Here is a 27,301-nt window from a genome sequence, read left to right as displayed (position 1 = left end):
GGCCTTGTAATGCGAGCGGACAGGTGTAAGAGTGCGGGGCCGTACGCAGCTGTCAGACGTCCGCTGTGTCGCATCTGTGTTCTTTCATGAGGGAGGAGGGGGAGGAGGGGGGGGGGGGGCACAAGGGAGCGCATGCTCTTTTTGTTTAGAAAGAAAACAACTACACAAAACGTAAACGGTGATGGAGTGCAGCTTAGACGTGCACCATCAGGAAATCGTTACCGTCAGGAAATAACAATAACTCATGTGAGACTTTGTCGCCTTTGTTTGTCCGTGGAAGAGCCAAAGTCCCACAAAGCAGGCGAGGAAATGGAAATATCAGACATCTGGAACAGTAAAACTGCACAGTTAGGAGTGGCCTTTTACTGTGGCCAGCCTAAGGCACATCCGTTCGGTAATCATGCTGTCTAATCAGCATCTCCAGCTTCCACACCTGCGAGGCGGATTGCTGATGTCGCCATGGAAATGCTCACCAACAATATTTGAGAACCAAAGCCTTTTTTGGACAAAGGAAAAGAGTTAGCTGGAGTTAGCTAGTTAGCAAAAACAAAATAATTCCCACATTTATTGTTTGCGTACTTTGACATATTTTGGGCGATGTTATGCCGATTGCTGGTATGCCCCCCCAAAACCAACGACAATTTTTCTCAGAAGACAAATCTGTGTCTTTACTTTTCCAACAAGACTTTTGTGCAGAACTCCGGAGCAGATCTAGAAGAAGAGACCATTTTGGAAACAATGACTATCATTGCGACTTTCAATCCGTACCCAGCGAGCTTCCCGTGTGTCGCTACCGATGCTGCCTTATCATTTGATATAATTCTTCTTAAAATGGATTTTTAAGGAGGTCATTGCTAGTCGTACTGTCATTTAAGGAAACCACAGGCCTCCGTTTCTCAGACGGTTTCTCTTTTTGGACCTTCTGCATATTAAAGTTCCTGCATCTTGCGTTGGAAGAAAGCGACGACAACAATGTCCAGCAGGTTGGGACTTTTTCATGAGGAAAATCCTTTTACACAAATGGGTTCTTTTACATCAAAATAACAATTTGGGCAGGTTGCACAGTGGACGAGTGGTTAGTGCGCGAACCCGAGTTCAATTCCACCCTCGGCCATCCCTGTGTGGAGTTTGCATGTTCTTCCTGTGGGTTCTCTCCGGGTATTCCGACATTCCAAAAACATGCTAGGTTAATTGGCCACTCCAAATTGTCCATAGGTATGAATGTGAGTGTGAATGGTTGTTTGTCTATATGTGCCCTGGGATTGGCTGGCCACCAGTCCAGGGTGTACCCCGCCTCTCACCCGAAGCCAGCTGGGATAGGCTCCAGCACCCCCACAACCCTTGTGAGGATAAGCCGTAGAAAATGAATGAATGAATGGTTTTTGCACTTTTTTTAGTGGGGAACTGATATTTCCCTGAAACTTAACTATGTTCTACTGCTGATTAGTAAAGAACAAAAGAAGGTAGGAACAAACATTTTTACTGATGAAAGATTGGGGGGTTCTGCACGGAGATCAAGTGATTAGCACGCAGGCCTCACACCAGGGGACCCGAGTTTGATTCCAGTTTGCATGTTCTCCCCGTGCATGCGTGGGTTTTCTCTTCTGGGTACTTCGGTTTCCTCCCACATTCCAAAAACATGCTAGTTTAATTGGCCACTCCAAATTGTCCATAGGTATGAATGTGAGTGTGAATGGTTGTTTGTCTATATGTGCCCTGTGATTGGCTGGCCACCAGTCCAGGGTGTACCCCGCCTCTCAGCCCAAGACAGCTGGGATAGGCTCCAGCACCCCCTGTAACCCTCGTGAGGATAAGCGACAGAAAATGAATAACAATTTGGGCTCTTAATTTTGTGGCGCAGTGCAGGGTAGCGGAGTATGGCGCACCCTATGCAGCGCACCACTGTTGCCAGTTAATTTGGTAATTGGGTAGACTGGGCTGCGCCGAGATGTGTGTGGCGGCGCACCAGAAAAGGTGTCCAGTGGTAATGGAACATGAACACTTTTTTCATTTATAAGTCGCTCTGGAGTATAAGTCGCAGGAACAGCCAACCTATGAAAAAAAGTGCGACTTATAGGTTAATAACCGTTGTTAATACGGTACATGCGATGCCGAGCGCTTATCTAATGCACTTCTGCCACCTTGTGGCCCTTTTTATGGCTCTTGCTGAAAAAAATGTAAAGGACGACTTTGAGTTCGTATCATATTTCATCCTCCCGTGTGAGTGGTACGTATTAACAACAATAATACTTGCACCTCATCGGCGGTGTAAAAAGAAGCCAAGACAGGTGAGTCGCCTCTAAACATGCATGTGCCGTATTTGAATAATTGATTCCATCCAGCGAGGACAGCAAGAATAGGCAAACATACCTTTTTCCTCTTAACCTCTTTGCCCTGCGTTTCTTCCCCAGCACCGAGTTTTGGGAGACATCTTTCAATCTGTTCAACCCGTGACCCATTGCCTCTTTCACCCATCCTGTTTCCTTTCCATCCATCCATCACTCCATCTTTTCCATTAACGGTGTGTGACCCGTAGGTAAGTGCTGGTTGAATGTGTCCTCTCTCTTTCTCTCTCTTTCTCGCCGTCTGTCTCTCTTGGCTGTGTTTTAAATAGATCTCATGTCTTCTTAGCTCTTAGCTCCTCTATGCATCCCTTTGCCTCATCTTTCCCTTCGTCTTCTTTCATCTCTGCAGCTTTAAACGCCCATTCTGCGGCATCCGCAAATCAGAGGTGCTGGAGGAACCCTTTCCAATAAAGTAGATTCACCCTGGACTCGTCAGCCAATCCCAGGGCACATATAGACAAACAACCATTCACACTCACATTCATACCTATGGACAATTTGGAGTGGCTAATTAACCTAGCATGTTTTTGGTATGTGGAATCAAACTATGGAATGGATTGAGTAAGGAAATCAAACAATGCACAACGATGAGCCAATTCAAGAAACAATACAAGCAGTTGATGTTTGCTAAATACAAGGATGAAGAGTCTTGAACCAGTCATGATGTGCTATATATATCACTATATTGACACGCTCTATGGTACCCATTATGGCATTGGATGCTCATATCACCTTGTACTTCGGTATGGGACAAAAAAAATAATTAAATTTTCCTTTTTAAAAATTAATAATTTTATAATAATTTATATTAATACATTTTTGAATAATACAAAAAATAATTAAAAAAAAAATTATATCAGGAAAGCAGGAAGTGAACAAATGTAACAGTTAGTGATTGTAAAAGTACCAGATGGAGGGGTAGGATTTAATAAGCTTTGCTTCTTCCTACTCCTTTTGGACATGTGGAACTGGGAACTGATTATGGGATGCACTCAATTGGAATCTGATGCATGTTCAAATGAAATTAAACCATTACCATTACCATTACCATTACCATTACCATTACCATTACCATTACCAAAACCAAAAAATGGATCAGTTGGGATCTGATAAATGAAAAGACTACCCGAGTATTCATGCTTGATATTAAAAATCAGTGTTAAGCTCAGTGTGTTGGCGTCAACAGTGCTCATCTTTTGGGAACTCCACGTGTCGGCGGAAGTAGAATAATATGACAAGAACAATATGATGAATATTGTCATGAATCATGACTATGATGAGAACAAAGCTGAGAACCACACTTGACAAAGTTAGCCTATAACCAGCGTTACAGTACATTTAGTGGTGTTTGGGGAACAGGCCTATGTCTTTCAAATATTGTGCATAAATCTGTGCTAGTGAGACATTCATGCACCATAGGCGTGTTGCAATATCATATTATTGCACAGGTGAGCCTTAGGCTGGCCACTCCAAAATGTGCGGTTTTATTGTTTACACTGTTGAACAATTTTAAAGCATATGTTATATCAGCACAGCCCCTCATATGAAGGTATAGCGTGCCTTTGTTTTTACAGTATGGCATTGGCCTTTCCCTTTTCCTCAGAGGTCAACCATCGATCCTCTGAGTCAACACAACACCTCACACTTTCCTGATATTTACACACGGGGTGGGGGGGTTGGGGGGGAGCAAACATTAAAAGGAATGCACACGTTAGATCACCTCACCACATTCCTGCAAGGATGAAGACATCCTGTGAATACTCCAATCCTCAAACCAAATCTTCATTCACATTTTTACAGACATATAAAGTATCTGAAGTCCCACTCACCTTCCTGCAAGTGAACACAACACATGGTATCACCGGGGCATCTGAAGAGAAAGAAGAAGAGCATCCACGAGTGAGTATTGGTTACGGCGACATGTTTTGTTTTTTTTTCCTCCAGGGTGTCCTGCACGCCAAATGTTCTCCAACATGTCTGGCTTCCTCCTGTGAACACAACAATGATTTCACTGACTGCCCCCATCACACCTCCCATTCAAAGGCATTAAAATAGCTCTTCTCGGCAGCTTAGGGCAAAGCAGTCTTTCTCTATTTTTGTGTTCTCCATGCAGGGACGTTTCACACATCTAGAACTTACGAGAAGAGGCACAGGAGGAAAACAAAAAGCTCTCACGGCCAGGCTGAGATGTGGCTTCTCGGTGACTAACCTGGCGGTTCAAAGGGCTCCGTGTAGCATATGTCTGCTCTTATGCTTCAGACTCTGCAGAGACACGCCAGGAATGGAGAACCCATTCTCTCACTAAATCACGTGATAAACCTACAGTGACTAATACAAATGAAATATAAATAAAATATAAATAAATGAAATAAAAATGTATTCATAAAAATAAAGGATCAATTGTTTCTTTTAAACCTGTCCTGTTCATAGGCCCAACACATTTTGCCAGATGTTTTCCGCCCTACAAGTTATTTTTTTATTTTTATTTTATTTGGGCAAATATATGAAACATTACAGTGCATTTCTTACATCAATCAAAATATAACTTTCCATTATTTACATTTGTATTCAACTATCTGATCACAAGTCCAAAAGGAGGAGGCTGAAGCAAAAACTTCTAAATGCTTACCCCTTTTTGCAAGACATAATCATGTTCATGCCACTGTCTTGTTTTACCCTCTTATTATTATCATTTTAATATTATTATTATTATTATCATTATTATTATAATCTTTATCTTTATCTTTAGTTCACAAGTTATTACCAATAAATTATATTATTGGTAGGCCAGGAGCTTTTAAACACTTTAAAACAAAAAAACTACAAAACAAAACAACTAAAGAACTAATGAGTAGAGTTACTAAGGAAATAAGGCACATGAATTTAGAGTAGTTACTGATGAACTAATGAGTAGAGTAGTTACTAATTAACTAAGACACATACATTTAGAGTAGTTGCCGAGGAACTAATTAGTAGAGTAGTTACTGAGGAAATAAGGCACATGAATTTAGACATTTAGAGTAATTACTGAGGAACTAATAAAGAACTATTGAGCACAGTAGTTATGAGGAATTAAGACACATTTAGAGTAGTTATTGAGGAACGAATAAAGAAGAAATGAGCACAGTAAGTTATGAGGAACTCAGGCACATACATTTAGGGTTGTTACTGAGGAACTAATTAGTAGAGTAGTTACTGAGGAAATAAGGCACATGAATTTAGAGTAGTTACTGAGGAACTAAGACACATTTAGAGTAGTTACTGTGGAACTAGTGAGTAGAGTGGTTACTAATGAACTAAGACACGTACATCTAGAGTAGTTACCGAGTAACTAATGAGTAGAGTTACTAAGGAAATAAGGCACATGAATTTAGAATAGTTACTGGTGAACTAGTGAGTAGTTACTAATCAACTCACACATACACATACAGCTAGAGTGGTTCTTGGGGAACTAATGAGTAGAGTGGTTACTAATGAACTAAAGGAACTAATGAGTACAGTAGTTACTGAGGAACTAATGCACATACATTTAGAGTAGTTACTGAGGAACTAATGCGCATACATTTAGAGTAGTTACTGAGGAACTAATGCGCATACATTTAGAGTAGTTACTGAGGAACTAATGCGCATACATTTAGAGTAGTTACTGGGGAACTAATGCACATACATTTAGAGTAGTTACTGGGGAACTAATGCACATACATTTAGAGTAGTTACTGGGGAACCAATGCACACACATTTAGAGTAGTTACTGGGGAACTAATGCGCATACATTTAGAGTAGTTACTGGGGAACTAATGCGCATACATTTAGAGTAGTTACTGGGGAACCAATGCACACACATTTAGAGTAGTTACTGGGGAACTAATGCGCATACATTTAGAGTAGTTACTGGGGAACTAATGCGCATACATTTAGAGTAGTTACTGGGGAACCAATGCACACACATTTAGAGTAGTTACTGAGGAACTAATGCACATACATTTAGAGTAGTTACTGGGGAACTAATGCGCATACATTTAGAGTAGTTACTGGGGAACTAATGCGCATACATTTAGAGTAGTTACTGGGGAACCAATGCGCATACATTTAGAGTAGTTATTGAGGAACTAATGAGTAGCGGTTAGGTAGGTTCACCACTGTGGTTTTGTGTACCTTACGGTGTTATGTTAAAGTGCTCCGGGTGGATTTGTGCTTCCTCAATAGTTGTGTGAGATCCAGAGCCGGTGGGAGGCCCATCATTGGCCAGCCAGCCGAGGGGGGTAAAACTGACAAGCTATGAGCCAGTCAGATGTGTGTTGAAGACCACGGGAGGGAAGATGTGCTGAAGGTGAGAAGGAGGACAACCACCAAGGAGACATTGAGAGAGAGAGAGAGAGAGAGAGAGAGAGAAGGAGGGAGAGAACGAGGGAAGAAGTAAAAAGTGATGACAGGTTATTTTTCACCTTTCTGCTCCTGACGCCTGATGTTATTTCCTATTCTCCTCAGACACGGTGGATCCAATCTCTCTGTTCACGGCCACTCTGAAACTGCATAACCACGTGAAAACCGTTGCAACGTCCACACACACACACGCACACACACACACACACACACACACACACACAATGAAGCAATGCTTTCCAGATGACATGCCACTTATGCAACAAATCCATAATTTCTCATCCTGGAACTTATTGACTACGATGAGTTCTACATTTGCACAATATGAAAGTATATGAGATGCTTCAGAAGTTAATACCGTGCACATTTCACACGTAGAACGTGCAAACGTGTGCATGTTCACAGGTTTATGTGTGAGCGCGTCTCTTGCTGCGTGTACGTGGGTGACTGCGTCAGGTTCATTTTTGCCGCGGTGAGTTTCCTCGAGTCTTAATATTGTTTCCGTGTACGTTCCGAGTATGAACATTGGACAGAGTTGACATGCATAAAACACGCACACGGGTCTCATTCATTGACAGCAGATGGGAGTTAGGAGAGCGGGAGCTCGGAGGAGTAGTACGGACATTTTGAGCGGTGTAGGAGTGTGTTGGAGAGGTCTTTGCATATTTCGGGATCTATGAGAAGATGAAGTGGATACCCTGAGAGACTCAAAGCGAGGGAAAGTGAGAAGGGGATAAAGACATTGAGAGATGGGTGATGACAGCTAATCAGATAGGCGTGAAAGACGGAGTCAAGGTGAATGTTCCTCCACTAATTCTTCACTTTCACTATAAGGTTATTTCACTTTTTTATAGTCATGTGACACAGAGAGAACTGTGGCAAATTGAATTGTTGCACACACAGGGGACATGAGCGTGAACAAGAAGGGGGGGGGGTAAAACGCAAGGTCAGTATTAGACTTCCTCTTTCTCCATCCATCATCTGAATGTATTCATCCGAAATATTTTCAATATGAAAAAACCTGATTCCGATTGATTTTTGGTTGGTTTTTGAACAAAACAATTAGGCTTGTCTAACTTTTTTTTTTGCTTTAAGATGAGCTGCAAGGGAAACATCTATCGTTGTCACTGCACTGCATATAAAATGTAGAAATGGTGCTGTTAGATCAGTAAAATACCTTCACCACTGACAAGATATATTTGAGCTAGTAAGGGGCTAGCCAACGCTAACATTGGTTCTACTGAGTACGTTCATCCATGACATCCTCTAGCTTCACCTCCCAGGACAATCAATCCAACAGCTAGCTTGCCAACTCCACTCGAAAATCCAAAAATCTCAACAATGTATTTAATATTTCATATTTATCTCTTTTTGTGTCTTTTTTTATTAACTTTAGTGTTGTTTGTTTGCCTTTCTGCGGTTTTGCTGTCTCCATTTGATTAGGGCGAGAAAGCGGGTTGGGTAATACCAAGTATTCAGCAGGGGACGGGATTACATTACTGGATGGTTAAACATGCTGTTGTTTTTTTTCTGACAAATGATATCAACAAATGATATCAACAAGACGTTAATGCGAGATAATGTATATTTTTATTAAATCAGAATGATGCGATGATATTCAGGGGGTTGATTGATTGACTGGATTTGATCACTGTCTGTCTGAACCAGGGGTTAAAACCACATCGGGTTAAAAAGAAAAAAATCTCACGGTGCAACAAAACGACATCCACAGCAAGTTAACACATCACAGAAGTCAAAATTCTATTACTAAGCAGGCGATGAACAACAGCTAAATGGTAAACATTAAATAACACTTAAGCTGTTATTTATGAGTGCCGCAAGGCATGCTGGGTAGTCCAGCGGCAACAACAATATGAGCTATGAACGATAAAATATCAAGAGTACGTTAACGTCCAAACTTGTTTACTTCCCTGAAGGCCCGGTGTGGCCCGCGGGCCGCAGTTTGCCGGCCCTGGTCTAAACATAGACGGAGATCATAGACAGTCGATATACTTTTTCCCCATTTGCTGCACTGCTGAGTGCATTTACTTCATAGTAGAAGGCTATCATGTAATATTGATGGCAAATTCCCAGAGAGTTTGTCACTGCAGAGGCTTTTACTGCAATACAGCAAGACTGCACAAGATTTTCTTTGTGGGGGGAGGGAAATTTAGGGAAAAGGTTGGTCATCTGTGGGTAAAACCATTGGTGGAACGCTGGGATCCGGCACAGCAGGCCTCCTGTGAAGGATCTTTTTGCCAGGCTTTACTTTCCTTTTAATTTCCTTAAGGAGCGTAATCTTGTGCTCCAACAGGCGGCAACGTGTCGGCCGGTTCCAAGTGGAGGACCCTTAAAGGGAGGAGATTTAAATGTTTCATGAATAATATGAACATGGAGGAAGCCTTAAGGGTTAGATAGTCTTTTCTAATAGGAATCAAACACACACACGAGAAGGATGAAAAAATACAGAGGAACCTCAAAATTCCACCAAACTAAAGGTTGGAAAACCTTTGTCTTTTGTTTCTTCTTTATTTCAAACATCATCCAAAGCACAACAAACCAAACATAAATCAACACAAATAAAATACTTATGTATATATAAACGTACACATGTTCAAAAGGGAATGGGAAGAAGTCAAGACTTATCTATTCCCACTAACCCCCCCCAACCACCCAGATTCCAACCTCATCCCAACAAAACATATATCATTCCTTGTCTACCAGAATGAAAAGCCCACATGCAACCACCCTTCCAGACCCGTGTCTCGCCTACCCTAGTTCTCTTATTTAGTGTAAGTGGGGATAGCAGTGACTTTTACTAAATTATTCCACGCTAAATGCTAAATCTCATTCTTTATTGTCTGTTTATTGGTGCAGGGTTCTGGTTTTGGTCTAAGTTAGGTTTTTGGATCGGGTAAGTCACACGTGTCCCCATTTGGAAAACAGCATTGAGTAGGCTCGCATCTCGCATCTCAGTCTGGACAAACTACCACCTTCAAAGGTGATCACTTTAACGTCAGCAAAGCATGCTGGGAAATTCCACAGGTGCAAGCTCCAACCTGAAAACACAACCACAGTGGTGCATTGCAATGTTTACACGCCAATACTGAACCTTATCCTAACCCTGACCTAACACCTAACCCTAAAGATACAAAGCTGTCCCGTTTGGCCCCCCTGTGGGATTGATTGACGCTCTTGGGGTAAGGGTTTGATTCGTCTTTTGGTTTGGAACTATATGCATGACTGATTATGTGTTTTCAAGCGTTGAAATTTCACAATTTCTTTGGTGGTCCGTGAACGCACCATAGTTGCGGTGAGACACCATGACTCCGATTCATCTACTAGGCTACTCGGGATGTTCCCATCGATCGGTCACCCTGCGTGCGGTGGGATAATCCGATGGACGCATTTCAATGGCGATCAGAAAAAAAAGGCTCACCTGTGGCTTATGCTAGCGCGGCCTGCAGACATCCCTGTGTGCGGCGTCGCATCCTGCTCGCCACATCATGCTGCAAGTCAACAGTCAGCATCGACACACTTGCTGCTCGATGTGCACATCTTGCAAACCTCACACTTCCAGTTTGTGATGCAAATCAAATCTGTCAATCTTCACATGAAATGCCAGCTGATATGATTTCAAGTCTATATATTTTTCAGGGATTATTTCCCTTGTCATTTTCTTACTTGGCGACCTCAATCTGATGGTCCATTAATAATCAGCCGGCGCATATATCAACTTTATATAGGACATGACAACCTTGCAGTGAATGAGGCTGCCGTGCCCCGCAAACATAAAAGATAATCGATTTTACAAAACCAGATTAGAGGCCTCGCTTTACATATCTGATTTGATTATTTCAACACAAGTGCTGGATGTGGTGACAGAGGATAACTCGGTTAATGGCAGCTCCCCTTCAAAAATGTGCCAGAGCGGATGTTGATTAATCGTAGGCCAGGACAACTGCTTATTAAATAACCACCGCTATCGGAATATCATGTTGAGGATTTGTCAATAAATGAACGGAAAATCACAATGACACGACACATTGATATCAGAAGACAGACAATAACAAAGGCGGGTGTGTTGCCGTCTACGACCGGAAGTAACGTCTAAGGTGGAATTACTATTTGTTCTCGGGAAGTTGTTGCTCATGATTGGTCAATACCAAAGACGTTCTTTTGTTTTTTCATAATACCCAATCCCAGCAACATATTTAAACGTCTTGTACGTTTTTCGATGTACTGAAGTCTGAAAGGTGTCAGGTCAATGGCGGTGATGAAGCGGCTGCCTGAAATTCAACTTCCAGCATTTTGCAGCTTTAAAGTTTCCCTCCACCTACACTGTTTCTTGACTTATTTCAAGTTATATTTAATACACTATAGGACACCCAAAGATGGGAGCATTTGAAGGCACAAACACCGCCCACACTAAATATATTTTGGCTTCATCCGCTGTTTTACAGTGTCTTCCTGGATAGATTGAACGTAGAAATAAATCCCACGTGAATTCAAGGCTTGGAGTTGCAAATGGTTAGGAATGTTCCATGTGTGAATTAGACAATTATCCATAATTATCCATCTGTGGCCACGTATTTAACACCATTCAGTCAAAATTCTAGTTTACTCGCAATTGTCACAACAGAAGCAACGTGATAGCAAATAGTGTATCACCAAAATATGTCCTTGACTATGAAAGCCATCATTGTTCCTTTCAGCTTTCACACCTACTTGGTGTCCAAGCAGCACGTTAGATCTGTGACTAAAGCAGCAGCAATATGCCGACTGGGTCCAGACATATTATTTTCCCTCACATTAAGCTAACTGTTGCGTTGTTCCAAGATAATATTTAGGTAATTATGTTTGGAGCTGTGTTTCTTTCTCAATATTAGTTTTCAGTCAAATTATCTGCCTGCAGTCCATTTCAAGTCATTTCCTAAAAAAGGAACGTTTACAGCCATTGCACCACCTCTCTGACAGAAGCCATGAAAGAAAGAGTTCCTCTTCCGAGATCCATTAGCTTCGCTAAACCTTCGTTGGAAACTCATCGCTCTCTCCAGCGCTGGCATTGCAATTGTTTGTGTCAAATTGTAAACTGTCCTTAAGACTCCTAGACTCATTTCACAGCTTTTAGAATATAAGAACTCGGGTGGACTTTCGGCCCCGTCCGACCAAGGTTGAAGTTTTCCTTGGTGTGCCTGTTTGGCGTCTGTTACTAAGGCACGTTTACGTATTTATAGAGCACCATTCGTACACACGGCAATTCATAGTTCATCAACATTGCCAAGGTTGACGATTGTCGCACATCTTCTGGAAAAACATCTTCTCTTCCAGATCTTGGCAGCATGAAACTGAAACAGAGCTTCAGTCCCAAAGCGCCCAGAGCCCGAGATGTGTACTTAGTAGACCAGTGGTTTCTTTCTTCTTTTCAACCAGTGTTTGTGCAATGGTTCTCATTGATTTCCATGTGATCTCTAAATGCGGTGGAAACGTTGCTACAGTAAAGGTGGGGAACCAACACTGCATGTATTTATATATTATATATCTATATATTTCAGTTGGTGCTTATTGGTGTCTGTCGAAAATGCAAAAGCTAAACTTAAAAGCCAGACAAATAGTCAGCGAGAGTCTTTGTGTCTTGTCCTCTGTGTCATGTATCTGAAAGAAATCCTTTTGGCCCGTCTTTCACCGTCAGTTTGTATTAAAGCTTGAAGGAAAGCCTCCTGAGACTGAGGCAGCAAAAGGCAGCGACGGGGAGGAAAACTGTGGAGACGTAATGTAGGAGGGAAAGACAAAGACACAGATGAGTGAGATGGGATGGGAGTGAATTAGGAGGCGGAGATGAACAAGGGACAGAGGGATGGATGAAGGGAGTTGTGAATATGTGAGGAGAATAAAGTCCAGTATCACTTTCTGAATGGAAGGTGAAGAAGCAAGTAGAATTTTTTGACATAAATATCACGGGAGGAAATCATACCAACCCTTTGGAAATGGCAGTAGGTGGTTACAGTATATATAACAGTATTACAATATGACAGTCAGACTCAGGGTGTCATCGTACTTGGAATACTTTATTAACGCTAAATTCATCACACAGCAACGCAACACTCCAAATGTGTACCTCGGAAATATACATGTGCCAATTCCAGTTTAAAATAAAAAACAATATTTAAAAGTTTTAGTGGCAGCACTGCGGTCTAGTGGTTAGCGCTCAGACCTCACAGCTAAGAGGCTACCAGGGTTCAATTCCACCCTCGGCCATCTCTGTGTGGAGTTGAACGTGTGGGTTTTCTCCGGGTACCCCGGTTTCCTCCCACATTCCAAATTTAATTGGCCACTCCAAATTGTCCATAGGTATGAATGTGAGTGTGAATGGTTGTTTGTCTATATGTGCCCTGTGATTGGCTGGCCACCAGTCCAGGGTGTACCCCGCCTTTTGCCCTTGTGAGGAAAAAGTGGTAGAAAATAAATGAATAAATGAATGAATGAAAAGTTTTCATTGGGGTGCTGCAATAACGTCAGCCTCCCTCTGGGCCCCGGTTCCTCCGATGGACAGTGGCAGCATTGCAGTGCCATCCAACATTTTCAACACTGCTTGTCCTCCAATGAAATGGTTTTCTGAAACTAAATGCATTATTGGACCACTTTAAAATGTTATTTTGGTACATGTTTGTATATTTCTGAGGTATACCTTTGGAGTGCTAGGTTTCTGTGTGGTCAATTTGGTGTTGTTAGTAAAGTGTTCTTGGTAGGATGCCACTGTTACGTTGTTATAGAATGATCTCCTGTGTTGGCGAGCTTGTTGTGAGTACACAGGTAGCTGTCAAATAAGGAGCCGCCTGGTCCTCATGAACTCGTAAGCGCCCCAATATGCCATTTGATGACATTCAACATTTAAACGGGCAGAGTCTCTGTCACTGATTCCACATGCACAATTAGCTGGAAAAGCTGCTGACAAGGGCCAACTAGTGCCAATGTGAAGGACCTGCTGAAAAGGTTTGGGGCACAGATGCCTCCCACCTGCCCCGGTGTGTCGGTGTCCAGCACACACACACACAAACACACAAACACGAGCTGGTATGTGGCCACTGGTAATTATGATGGAATATCACCAAAGTGCAGAAATGACTAAGACAAGTATCATAATGCAAAGTGGGCATGTACCAAGATCAACTCAACAACTACTAATGGGAGTGGAGAATACCATTCATAGACACATGAATAAAATGGGACATGTTGCCGTGGTAACCAGAACTTGACTAACAAAGCCCGGCGGAATCGCTTTGTGTGCGTATGAAGATTCAGGGTCGGTTTGTTTCACATTAAGTACGTCAAAATCTGTGTGGGCCACCCGTTGAGTGTCACGTACAACATATACTCGTATTTGTCTTTCTGGTTGCGTTTTCTGCCTCGTGTTGTTTCCCACTCACCGTCGTATGGCTAGCGCAGGACCAATGCAACAAGTACCGTAGCATTTGGCCTCCTGCTCATCAAAACAACACGATAAAAACCGTACGGCTGCAAGTCTGACACCTGACAATTGCTACCAAACCCTACAGAAGGTGTTAATTGTCAACAGATTCACTGCTTGCACTGTTGTCAAACCCTGACTAATAACGTTTAAAATAGCTCATGTCATGCATGTGCATCCCCGTTGGGTGGCCTCCCTGGGGTGCTCATTTGGTACACTTACTGATTTGGGTGCAGTAGAGCAGAAAGTCATCATCGTGTCTTTCACATCTGCCAGGAGTCTTTGATTCCTCGCCTACTGTATGTCTTACATAAAATACTACTGTTGCCTGTGACTTGTAATCCTTTTCCTATGAATATAGACGCTAACTTAGCAGTGGAACTAGGGATGTGTCGCTATGGGAATATGATGCTATTGGACTTGTCTGAAATAGGGCTTTTTCTTGGCAGTCCGGTCATGAAGTCCTGAAGTCGCCGCTTCACTGTTGATACTGACACTAGTGTTTGACGGCTATGGTAATGGGGATGGCAACGGTAATGGTAATGGTAATGGTAATGGTAATGGTAATGGTAATGGTAATGGTAATGTAATGGTAATGGTAATGGTAATGGTAATGGTAATGGTTTTATTTCATTTGAACATGCATCAGATTCCAATTGAGTGCATCCCATAATCAGTTCCCAGTTCCACATGTCCAAAAGGAGTAGGAAGAAGCAAAGCTTATTAAATCCTACCCCTCCATCTGGTACTTTTACAATCAGTAACTGTTACATTTGTTCACTTCCTGCTTTCCATAATCCATTTTAAGGTTGTTTTTTTTTTAATTTTGAATTTTTTTTTTGTCCCATACCAAAGTACTGGGTGATATGAGCATCCAAAGCCATAATGGGTACCATAGTAAGTGTCAATATAGTGATGTATATTATATTTATCACTATGTGCTATATAATATAGCACATCATGACTGGTTCAAGACTCTCCATCTTCTTCTTATTGCAGGATGATGGTGCAGCTCGAGTCATGACATAAACAATAAGTTCTTGTCATTACATCATAACATCTATGAAGCAGAATGGTTTCACAGGGTTGCGTTCCGTGGTGACCGGAAATGACACAAAGGTGTGTTTGGGCGGGTGGGTGGGAAGGCGGGAGAGAGAGAGAGAGAGAGAGAGAGGGGGGGGGAGAGAGAGGAAGAAGGCGTGTCGGATAAACGGAGGGGCGGGGACCAGAAGGCGGTCGGTTTACGGTGATTGGAAAATAAGGAGAAGGAGCAGACGCTAATCCGATGAAAGCTTCCTTTTCCAGGCGGGAGGGAGGGACGACTCTGTGGTTGGTTGGGGGGGAAGGAAAGTAAGACCAAGGCGGGAGCGTCTCGAGCTACGTCGGCGCGTCTCTTCCTCTTGAGCCTTTTGTGCGTCCAAGTCTCACATGTGACGTATCAATAATTGAGAGGGGCGAGAAGCCGATCAGACGGAACCACCGACACCCCCCCCCACCTGCCGCCCCCCTAATCTGCGCGCTATGAGTACACGACAGGGCCCGACAGCACCGAAACACAGTCTAGTCGACCGTGCCAACAAGTCACCGAAAAGCTGCTAAAAGTGTGACTCGGACCGTTAAAGTTTCGGAAGGAGAAGACGAGGCGGAAGCTCAAATCAAAGCAGGAGTGTGAGCTCAACTCTCCTCACTTACTTTCTCAAAGTGGAGCACAACCACCTCTGAAGGCGTCGAGACAAGTCCCGAGTCCTCGGTTCCGGTCCGGTATGTTGGCGCTTTGCCTGCTGAGTGCCGTGTGGCTGGCGGCGAGCCCCGGCCGCGCTCAGAACGAGACGGAACCCATCGTCCTGGAGGGGAAGTGCCTGGTGGTGTGCGACTCCAACCCGACCTCGGACCCGACCGGCACGGCTCTGGGCATCTCGGTGCGGTCGGGGAGCGCCAAAGTGGCTTTCTCGGCCGTCCGGAACACCAACCACGAACCGTCCGAGATGAGCAACCGGACCATGGTCATCTACTTCGATCGGGTAGGAGCACGTGCTGGCCCAACATACGTGTTGACATGTGAGGCGCGTGTCCGCCAATGGGACAATATGCATTTATTGGTTTTTTAACATGTCAGACATGTTATATTATTGTTTCTCACATACACACTTACAGTATCTATTTACGTATATATACATTCACATACATACACAACACCTCATTACTACACATGTCTGAAAAGTAGCAGGAAGAAGCAAATCGTATTAAATCCTACCCCTTCTCCACGCCACAGCAGTTACCAATTCAATAAGTGATTTTTTTCACACATATAATCCCCCCATAAACAATCAATATAATACTGCTCTAAACCCGTTCTTGTCTTAGAAAGTGTTTTTAAATCCGGGTCAGACCCTAAAAGTCCAGCATGCTTGTTGCCGTTCTTTTTCTAGCTAATACCCACCCACAGCGGGGCTTGGACTGGGCTGCCCAGTAGGACAAAAAAAACCTTTGAATTCAACTTTCCGAGCTGATAATGCGGGTTATATGACCTGACACGTCGCCAAATAATTTAGTAACTGGGGGTCACGGGGGCCAGGTCCATACCGCCTTGCCGGAAAAGGTTAATTTCCACTCAAAGTGCTGCTCAATTACACGCCACGGTCGGCTTCCATCCATAAATCCGGACATTTAGCTGCAGAGATACGTCATTGAAATTTCATTTGAAAGATGGATTTTCTTACCTGATGGCGTAAAGGAGTTATGGAAGGGACAAGCAGCCGGGATTTGTCTACATTTATTTAGGGACGACATGGGATGTATTAGGAGTTACATGATCTGGTGTGTGTTTGTGTCACGGAAAACCGAAATCAAAATTTGTCATTGCGTACGTATGACCGCAACAGGAACATCTGGAGAATCCCGTTGACGGCCTGACTTTTCTTTTCTTCCAGGTTCTTGTGAATGTTGGGAGGAATTTCGACGAGGAGAGAAGTAACTTCATCGCCCCACGAAAAGGGATTTACAGTTTTAACTTCCACGTAGTCAAAGTCTACAACCGCCAAACGATACAGGTTTGTGTGTCACACCTTCAGTCGCCATTCTGTAATTTTTTTAGATATTTGACCCCCCCCACATACACACAATCCTAATGAATCTATACATGCACAGAGCCAAATGTAATGCAAAAAGAGGGCAGAACATTGATGCTGCTGCAGCTTCAGCACCACGGACAGTACCCTTTGCCTTTAGTTTCTTTTCTCCCAAGGGCGCACCTCCTCCCAAACATGTTGGTTTGTATTTTATTTGCGTTTTATGGCACCAATCTCAACATTCAGCGCTTCTTCCGTCCTACTAACAACTCGTTTTCACCGCGTGTTTAAGTGATAGGGAATCTTTGCGATGTCCTAAGCCCATTTACAGTGTTTAACATGCGGATAATGAGGTGTTTTACACGCCACAAAGTGTTAATCACAATGTGTCTTTTGCAAATTAAACTGTTGTGTAATTATGCTGTTGGCTCCCTGGAGTTTTGCCATTATGTGTTGCTGCTTAGACTTTATTATTGCAGTCCTGAATTAATTAAGGCGGCATATCAGCCACAACAACAAGGAAGGCGGGCAAAAGTCAAGCCGGGCGTGCAAGTCCACTCGTATGACGGCACACAAATAGACGTCTTGCTGAGGAGCAATTAAGGCTTGTCGACAGTCAAGGTCACGTTACACATCCTGCCGCTTTTGGGATTTTTCAAAAAGAAAATATGGAATGATAAACCTGTTATCCAACTTGAAAAAGGCCGGTGTGATTGGTTGTTTCCTCCCACCTTTTACACATTAAGACTGTGGCGCTCAACCTCCTCCATCCGTGCTCCCATCCATCCAGGGCATCTGGTGTGTTGAAAACTCCCACTGTTTAATTGCCTGAGAGTCAGTTGCTGTGGTGCACGCAGGAGATGAGAGACAAGGGATGAAAAACATACGTAGGTAGGCATGAAGGGATGGGAGACGGAGCACATGAAAAAGAAGGGGGGGCGAGGCAAGGTGAAAAAACAATCACATAGAGAGAGGAGGAAAGGAAATAATGGGCATGGAGGAAAAAAACAGCCAATGACGGACATTAAGGATGAGGGAAAAGGAGTTTAGCTGGGAGATGCTTTTTTCTGAAATCTGGTTTCTTGAATTTTAGTATGTTTTTTGTCCTGGCTGCTAAATACAATCATTCCAAAATGGATGCAATGTATTCTGCGAAACTGAAGACATCACTTGTTTTGTCGACAATGTGACTTTCAACGGTACTTTCACTAATTTCTAGTTTCCTATCATTTAAAGAGCCGTTTCCATTGTCCGACACGAAACAGAATCTAGTCCTGGCAAACGGAACTAAAGAACCAGGCTACTCAATGACATCGTGAAGAGGGCCACGCTTTGAAAATGGCGCTGTCCAATTATGCCGACTTCACGTGAGTTGGCACATTTGAGTTATTATTTTTTTTGCTATTTTTTTGCATTCCGCAAACACCAAACTCAGAACATTTGAAGTTTTTCATGTGGTCATGTGATTCCACCTGGTTTACATGCGGTGGTCTATCATCTCCGTGTGTGCGTGTATCCAAAACGAGCAGATGGATGTAACGTCTGGAAGTGCATCTATAGGTTCAATTCCTTGGAAACGGCATCCAGTCCAATTTTTAATGGAAGAACTTAAATTTCTTTCAACGTGAGCCGTGTTCTTCTCCCGCGGCTTCATTGACCTCATGTCTTGCTGTTGCCCCCTTCTGAGCGGAGGAAGTACTGCATGAAGACGCGCTTCTTGGTGCTGTTTGGTGGCCCCAATGAAAGGGGCCACAGTCCTATGTATTGTGCTTATTGTGGTCACATTAGGACAGGAAGTGGTACTTTGCAATATCACTCGGAGTCCGCCATTAAAGAACTGATAGGCCAAGATGAATATTTAGTGGTGAGCATATTCAGCTTTTGGTGTAAATAACCAAAATGACATTTTTTACAAACTTTAACCACGACTTGTGACATATGTAGACATGGATTTGTTCAATCTGTTTTGGTTTTTTGTCCTCTCTTGGCAACATATTCTAGTCAGTGGTGTTCTTCTTGTGTCTTTTTGGATTAAAAAGGGGAAATTTGTAGCTGAAGAGGCGCAAGATTTAAGTATACCACTGTGCTTTGTTGATTAGATTAGATTAGATTAGATTAGATTAGATTATATTAAATATACCTTTATTCGTCCCTCAGTGGGGAAATTTAAATTGCACAGCAGCAAAGTTAAATAGTAAAATTAAAAAATCTAAAAATAGACAATATAAACAACCTAAAAAGTATGAACCAATTTACCCAGGATTATAAAAAATACAGTTTACAATATAATATGAAATATATGACCAGTATATACACTATGAGATCTTGCTAGTAAATTAAATATGAAATATGAAGCATTAAGAATATTGGACTTAGAACTTGATCAAACATTGCACAGTGAATGGAGCCTGGAATAAATATACCGAATATAGAAGTATTGCACAGATGTACTACATAGTACTACACAGCGGTGTCAAGTGTATTGGGAGCAGTGCTGGTTGTACAGTCTGTACAGGTTGCTTACTTTAGCTTTGGCTTAAAGCGGGAGTTGATGCGTCATTTCCTGTAAAGCGGATTTGTCAGAAATGAATCCTCCCCCTCACTTTGACAAATCTGCAAATGGTAGGATTCCTCAATACTGTTTTAGAAGCGCTGCATTGTTTTTAGAAGAACCTCTCACAGAAGGAAACACTAACTGTGGTATTATGTAACTTGTTAATTTCTTCCATAGAGGTGCCATTTTGTGAACTTAATACTTTTTTGTCTCCTCGTTTTACCCATGAATTCCCTTGGAGACTGTGATGTAAGCCCAGTTATATTGTAAGTCGTGACTTATACCTAAATGAACTCCTCAGTCTCTCACACTGTACACAGAACACATGGAGGACAGTCCTCAAATACAGTCCTAAAAAGATAAATCCTCACTTTTATCACATCAAATATTGCTAAGTCTGTAAGGATCATCTTGTAACAGAGCACGGAATCCATGACATGTCAACATTAATGACGTGTAAAAATGTAACTATAATCATCATCATCGTTATTCTTCCTCAGTGCAGCTGCAGGCACACGCTGTATTCATGTGTCCCGTGCAAAGCACACACTATTCTTTCCACGCTGTAACTCCATCTGGGGTCTCCTGGAACCACTTTAGAACCAGGAAACGGAACACACCCCTCCAGCAGAACTTCCAAATTTTGAATTTTAACCAAAATAAATAGTGAAAAAACTCTTAGAGCAGGAATGCTGGTGGTAAAACAAGGGAGATGCCGTGTTTAATGTAACTGTCAGGAACAGATGACGTGTCCACCAGGAGGCGCATGTGCTGAATGACGCTCATGGTGTCCTCTGATGCGCAGTCCAGTCCGCCGCATTTAAAGGCAACGCGAGACGTTTATATGATTGGTTAGGATCGCACTCGGCTCTGTTAGACCCTCTCACACCTCCGCCTTTGCCGCTTGTGTCAGCGGGAGGGATGGAAGCGTGGGTGCGTGGTGCTGCGCTAGATTGCGCTGCTTGCAAAATTAGCAAAAATGACCAATTAGAGCCCATAGTTTTACTGGATGGTTCAACTGATTGCTCTCCCAAATGGTGACGGTGTTTGAAATCATTCTTCTTGCCACGCCCACTTATGGTTGGAATTATTTTTGTTTTCGCTTCCAATACAATACTGATATCGCAGCATTGAGTATCTGCTGATACTGATATCAATTAGATCCGATATCAGCATAATTCATACATTTATTACCGATTATGTCGTGTGGGATGTTGGAAAAGACTTGATCAAGTGACTTTAGGGAACAATACAGGGAACAATAGTCAGCAACAGTCGGTACTCCGACGGCATTGGTTGTTTGGGGACCAGAATTTTCCTCATGCTGTTTTTTTGTGGTGCTGCTTCGGATGCAAGACCGGGTTGGTCGTGCTGAACCTCCCCACTTCTGCGCCACCGCGGGGGGGCTTGTGCGTGGCTGGTTAAGCACTCGGCTGCCATATTGTTTCTGAACTTTGACGTCGCTTCTGCTCCTTGCTAAATTTATTAGCACGTTAGCTCATACTGTTGTGATTAACTTGGCTCCATTTTAGATGGAGGCCAATATAATCCTTTCTTTTTGCTGATGTGGGACAGATACCCAATATGAATAGTGATTGGGACACCCATGCTTCAGGTTTTTGACTGCTTCAAAACCGAAGCAATCACGCAATTGATATGCCCATTATTAGTTCATTCATTTCTCAAAGGCAACCCCCGGACTGATCTACGAAAAGACTCCTGTCTTTCATTTTTTTAATAATCAGCAGTAAAACATTGGTAAGTTTCTGGAAAATATCAGCTCCCAACTAAACAAAGTAGAGGAAAATCAGCCTTTGGTGAAAGATATTTAAAGCATAACTTTGACACAAATATCATATCTGTGACTAATCCATCCAACCAAGCCTCTCGCTAAAAACGTAAAAAAAAAAAACAATAGCTCGTGTTTTCATATGGGCTTTTATTGTGGCAATGGAGAACAAAGCTGCAATAAAAGCAATTTGGTGGCGATTACTAACATAGCGACCTGTATGGAATACGACACTAATTGTATTTTTGTTCATTTAGACATTTATATGTAATATAAAACGCTTAAAGGAGGGTAGTAATATGTCAAATGTGCTGAAATATGCATATTTTTGACTAATAGTAGGCCATATTTAACCACAAAACAGATTGTTTATTAATCAATTCATTTTTTTATGCATTTGAGTCAGGGAGGGGGGTGTTAGAACCGCGAAGTGGCGAGGTACAACGTTCTACTTCTTCTGCTTGTGTGGTGCACACCGTAGTTTGGGCACAGCCCGGAAGACCTAACAAGGAATACTACACTACGCTTTTTTTTTTGCTTACTGGATTTTCTATGGAGTAAGAGTTTACCTGGAGTCTTTGCTACAGCTGTCATATTTCTAACTTGTATGGACACATGAAGACCACCCTGAAATCACTGCACTGGTCTCTGTCTCATCCTGAGTCCGATACAAAGTCTTTCTGCTTACCCATGAATGCATCAACATAAAACTTGTTGCTAATGCTTTTAACATTTTTATGTATTTAAGTCCAGACTTGGTTTTGATATAGCACTTTGAGGTATGACGGCATACGACCCAAGTGAGGGTAGCAGAATGGAACCTGGATGGACGGAAATGACAGCATAAACATCCAAAGTTGATTTTTTTATGCTCTGTATATGCGTTCTATATTTGACAGCTCTATGTTATGTTACACTCCTCTATCCACTTCCACCTTTTGTATCTGGCCTGGCTCGGCTCCCACCGGGGGTTTTAATGCGTCGACTTCCTGTTTCCCCCTTGTTGCTTTTGCTGTGTTATGGTCTCTTGCTCCATAATCAGGCACTTAATTGATGCTCATGCATAATGAATGCAGGTCAGTTCAGTCCTGACCAACATCTACAGCCCTGTTATCAAGCTTTTATTTGTATGCCTGGTAATTGTGAAGGTGTAGTGCATATATATATATATATATATATATATATATATATATATATATATATGAATGAATGAATGTCATACACAAGCAGCACATGGCATCGGTTTGTCCAGACGATAATGAGGCTAACTTGAAGCCTTGCCTTTGGAAGCACTTCTTCAAGTCAAATCATTTATTTAATATTATTATTATTCTTTATTATTTCACCTTCATATTTCATCTTGTCATATTTTTGGTGTTGATGCTGAGTTCATGTAAACATTCCATATCATTATTTTTGTTTTGTTTTGTTATTGAGGACGTTTCCAGGAAGCCAACAAGTCGGGACTTTCACATGCTTACCACATAGGAGAGTTCCTGCTGCACTACCCAGCATGCCTTGTGGGCACCTGTTGTTAACTTAGACACTGTGAGTAAGGCTGATGGAATGAAGATACTGGATCTGAACATCTGAACAAACGATTTGTTCATGGTTTAGCTACACTGCATATTTTTAACGGAGAACACGGAGAACACGGAGAACGTCACATGAGTACAAATTGTAAGTGGAGCTCCAGGGTTTAGTGACCGACCGCGTGTTTCCATTGTCATCATTTCATTTCAAACGTAGTCAAGTGCCGTCTGAGTGTTTTCATGTAATTATTCAAAGCAACATACTAACGTTCTCACATGTGAGTCACCATTGGCGGGTTGGCGGCCATTAAGAGGAACTAAGAGGAGGGCCTAAAGAGCTCTCCACTCTCTTCCCCCACACACACTAAAAGTGTAAAAGTGTATAATTATGGGATGTTTATGCCACGGCTGCTTTGCTTGATGCAGCAATTTCAGTTAGGAATTCTTTAGCAAGCGCAAAGCTCAGCGTGAGAGGTCCTGTTTGGATTGGGATGCGTGGCTAAATAACCAATTTCCTCACTACTTTCTGGAGGACTTTCACGTGGCCCCAAGATGAACCTATTACAGATTTGCACAAAAGACAGATACTAGATGGATGGATGGATGGATGAATGGATAAATAGATAGAATGTCTAACTTTTTCTACCTGACTGCTGTGCCCCGCTTTTAGCCTTGTTTTTAGCTCTGAATGAATGTATGGATGTTGGATTTCAATGTGACCTCGACTCCTACTTCTTTTACTCAACTCTACTTTTATTCACTGTAAAGCGTCTTTGAGTATTCTGAAAAGCACAAAAAAATAAAATATATTATTATTGTTGTTAATAATAATAATAATAATAATAATATTATATAGTAATATAATTATATATATTATTATAATATAAAAATTCTATATTATTATTATTATTATTATTACCCTTGTGAGGATAAGCAGTGGAAAATTAAGGAATAATATCATTATTATATAATTAAATAATTATATAATAATACTATATAATATATAATTATATAATAATATTTATATAATATATAATTATATTACTATATTACTAGTGGCCAATTAACCTAGCATGTTTTTGGAATGTGGGAGGAAACCGGAGTACCTGGAGAAAACCCACGCATGAACTCGGGTCTCCTCGCAGTCAGGTCTATTATTATTATTATTATTATTATCATTATCATTATCATTATCATTATCATTATCATTATCATTATCATTATCATTATCATTATCATTATCATTATCATTATTACTATTACTTTTACTATTACTATTATTATGGTCTACAAAATTAGAGCCCATAGTGACCAGTGTAGAATACTACATATTATATATATAACTTCTTCTTCTGAATCACTTTCATTTCAGGATTTTTATGCTTGAAAATGCCAAATTTAGGCAAAAAAAAAAGTACAATTTGATTAAATCAGCCTATGTTTTACTCATAACAGGCCATATTCAGCCATAAAATGGTGATGATTTATGAATTCATATAGTTTTGAAAAAGCGTGACGTGGCAAGGGTTTACTGTACCACAAGATTCAACTTTCCAAATTGGATTGTTGGAGAATTCAGACAGTGGAGTCGAACCCAAAATGGTGGAATGTTTATGGCGTTTAGGCTTCTTCTTCCTCCTCCTTTTTCAGACACGTGGAACTGTCCGTTGTACTACAATCCACGGAGTACTCCAGTGTACCTTGTATGCATCATCTATTCATCTATTCAGAAACTTTGCAGCTGGGCTCGTAGGCTACTTGCAGGGTACTTGGTTCTTCATCCGAAGATGGTGACTATGAGACTAACGTCTTCTCCTGCCGTCCATGTCCAGGTGAGCCTGATGCACAACGGCTGGCCGGTGATTTCGGCCTTCGCCGGCGACCAGGATGTGACCCGCGAGGCAGCCAGCAATGGGGTTCTGATCCAAATGGAGAAGGGAGACCGGGCCTACCTCAAACTGGAGAGAGGAAATTTGATGGGAGGATGGAAATACTCCACCTTCTCAGGCTTCCTGGTGTTCCCCATGTAGAGGAAGACGAGCGGGGGATGGAAACGGAGACGGTTGTCAGTGGGAAGTACAATGATGAGAGGAAACGACGGAGGGAAAAGGAGAATAACGCAGACGACAGACTTCTGTGTAGGATGCTTCTGGAGGTGGAGTCGAGAAGGTGGGAGATGTTACATTCAAAGCGTGGCCGTCTTCTTCACTTCCTTTCATTCTTCCATCCATCCATCCATCCATCCATCTAGTCCATCTATTGTGGCTCAATGCAGCTTCGGACAGGCAAAACCTTTTTTATTCTCTGCTCCATCACATCCATGGACCATGTCGATGCAACCCCTTCCCTCTCCCAGCTTCATTCCATTCACAGCTTTGAGGAATGTTACACTTCTCATTTTGCTGGAGAAGTTAAGAAGTCCAGATTTTGGATCAGCCAAAGCCGAACAAGGGTAACGCCGCACATTTCTTTTGTTCCTCATCGCACTTTTGTTCCTCTTGATTTCCTACCATTTGCTCCCCAAAAGGCCAAAACCAGCATGGTGGCGTTTGACCCAACAGTAACAACCGGTCCAAATGCAAAGCTTAGCAGGAGATGTCCGTCCATCAACGCAAATAACCAGAAAGGCGCTACGACAAGCTTCCGAATTGCAAAGATCATGGAAGAAAGTGTCAGTTTCCTTTTCCTCCGAGATGTTTTGGGACGCCTTTACCTTCACCTGACGTGTTCATGTCCTCCATCTTTCCTCCATGAGTGGTCCATCTCATCCCACCCTTCCACCTGTACCTGCCGCTGGACTCCTTGGCCTCCCGGCACGGACTAGTCCTTGCTTTACTTCAGTGTTGGACTCTGGACTTTGGAACACTCCATAAATGATATTAATATAGAAGATCCAAGCCACCGTTTCTACTCTATATGACGATGATGACGATGATGATGATGCTAAATATACCAATACTTTCAACTCAATCTGGCTGATGACTATAATGTCTGTATATTCTGTATTTCAGTGTTATATGAAAGAAAAAAATATCCTAAGGAATCTTCTAGTGACTTTGTGTGGAAAAATTAGGCTGCCGTTCTGCTCTGATCAAAAAAGAAATAAAAAGACGCTTCGTGTTTTTGTTGAGTTGGAACCAAGATGTTGCTGAAGAGCTCAGGCCTCCACCTCCAGGTGGTCCTCGGTTTACCACGTTCCGTGCTAACCAAGCGTAAACCCGTTGCTTCATCGTTAAGCTTTGAACTCTGATACGTTTCCCGAGCGACGGCGCGACAAGGAAAAGGAGAGCCATCATCGCCGTGGAGGTGGAAATGAGGAGGGCATGCCCACCAATGTCGCTCACTCTTTTGGCCCCGGTTGCTTCAAGCTGCAGGGGTCATGGATTCTGTGCGCTGTTACAAGGAGATCTGGGAGGACAATTGTCTTTTTTTTGTTTGGTTTTTTGTGTCCCGTCCAGCCATTGGGGCAGATCGTATTGTTGATCTACTACATGCTAAACAGATTAGCTCTGTGAGGAACGCTGCAAGCTACAACATCCCTGTACTGTCACATTTTATTTGCCGTTATTTGATGTTTTGTTATGCTAATCAGTTTCTTCATTTGATGTGTCCTTTATGTCTTCTGACATAAAGATGACGTCTGAGTTCATTGAGGTATAAATTCATATCATGGGACTTGCATCACAGTCCAGGAACACAACTCTTTGGTAACCCGAGGACCACCTGTACGCGATCTAGTATATAAACAGAGCAATTCATATTAGTATTATTCATTTCTTTCCTGTAAATCATATGTGAATATTTAGACTATCAAAAATGTATCTGATTTATTCATGAGGTTGATTTATCTCCTGTTTTTATTTGCTCCAATAAAATTTAAATGTACTTTTATTTTTCCTGAACCTATTTGAAGTCTGGTGTGGTAGTTTTGCTTCCTTCACGCACACTTGTTGCCTGTTTGGTTTTTTGGGGTTTTTTTCGTCTCTTGACATGTACAGTACTTGTTTCCTCTGCGCCTATTTTCTCAATCACTTTTCTTTTATCAGGCTTTTTTCCTCAGACCCCCCCCCCCCCTTCCCCCCAACCCCGCCCCATATTCGCCTCAGCACTGTCTCTCTCCACTCTGTTGGTTTTTTAAGGTTTTGTGGTTTGTTTCTCTCCA

The 27,301-nt window shown here is 42.2% G+C and overlaps 1 protein-coding gene across 1 annotated transcript; it reads left to right on the top strand.

The window, feature by feature from the left end:
* The first annotated feature begins 15,516 nt into the window (after positions 1-15,516).
* On the top strand, positions 15,517-27,030 carry cbln1 (cerebellin 1 precursor). Its single transcript, XM_058076249.2, has 3 exons — positions 15,517-16,217; positions 17,127-17,246; positions 24,972-27,030. Exons 1-3 carry the CDS (start codon positions 15,960-15,962, stop codon positions 25,167-25,169), a joined length of 576 nt encoding a protein of 191 aa, XP_057932232.1. The 5' UTR covers positions 15,517-15,959; the 3' UTR covers positions 25,170-27,030.
* Positions 27,031-27,301: the final 271 nt, after the last annotated feature.

The sequence above is a fragment of the Doryrhamphus excisus genome, linkage group LG1 (assembly GCF_037039965.1).
Source record: "Doryrhamphus excisus strain RoL-2023G ecotype Guam linkage group LG1, RoL_Dexc_Guam_v1.1, whole genome shotgun sequence".
In the NCBI taxonomy this organism is placed as follows: Eukaryota; Metazoa; Chordata; class Actinopteri; order Syngnathiformes; family Syngnathidae; genus Doryrhamphus; species Doryrhamphus excisus.
Note: the sequence above shows the minus strand (reverse complement) of the source record. Positions and strands in the feature narration are given on the sequence as shown.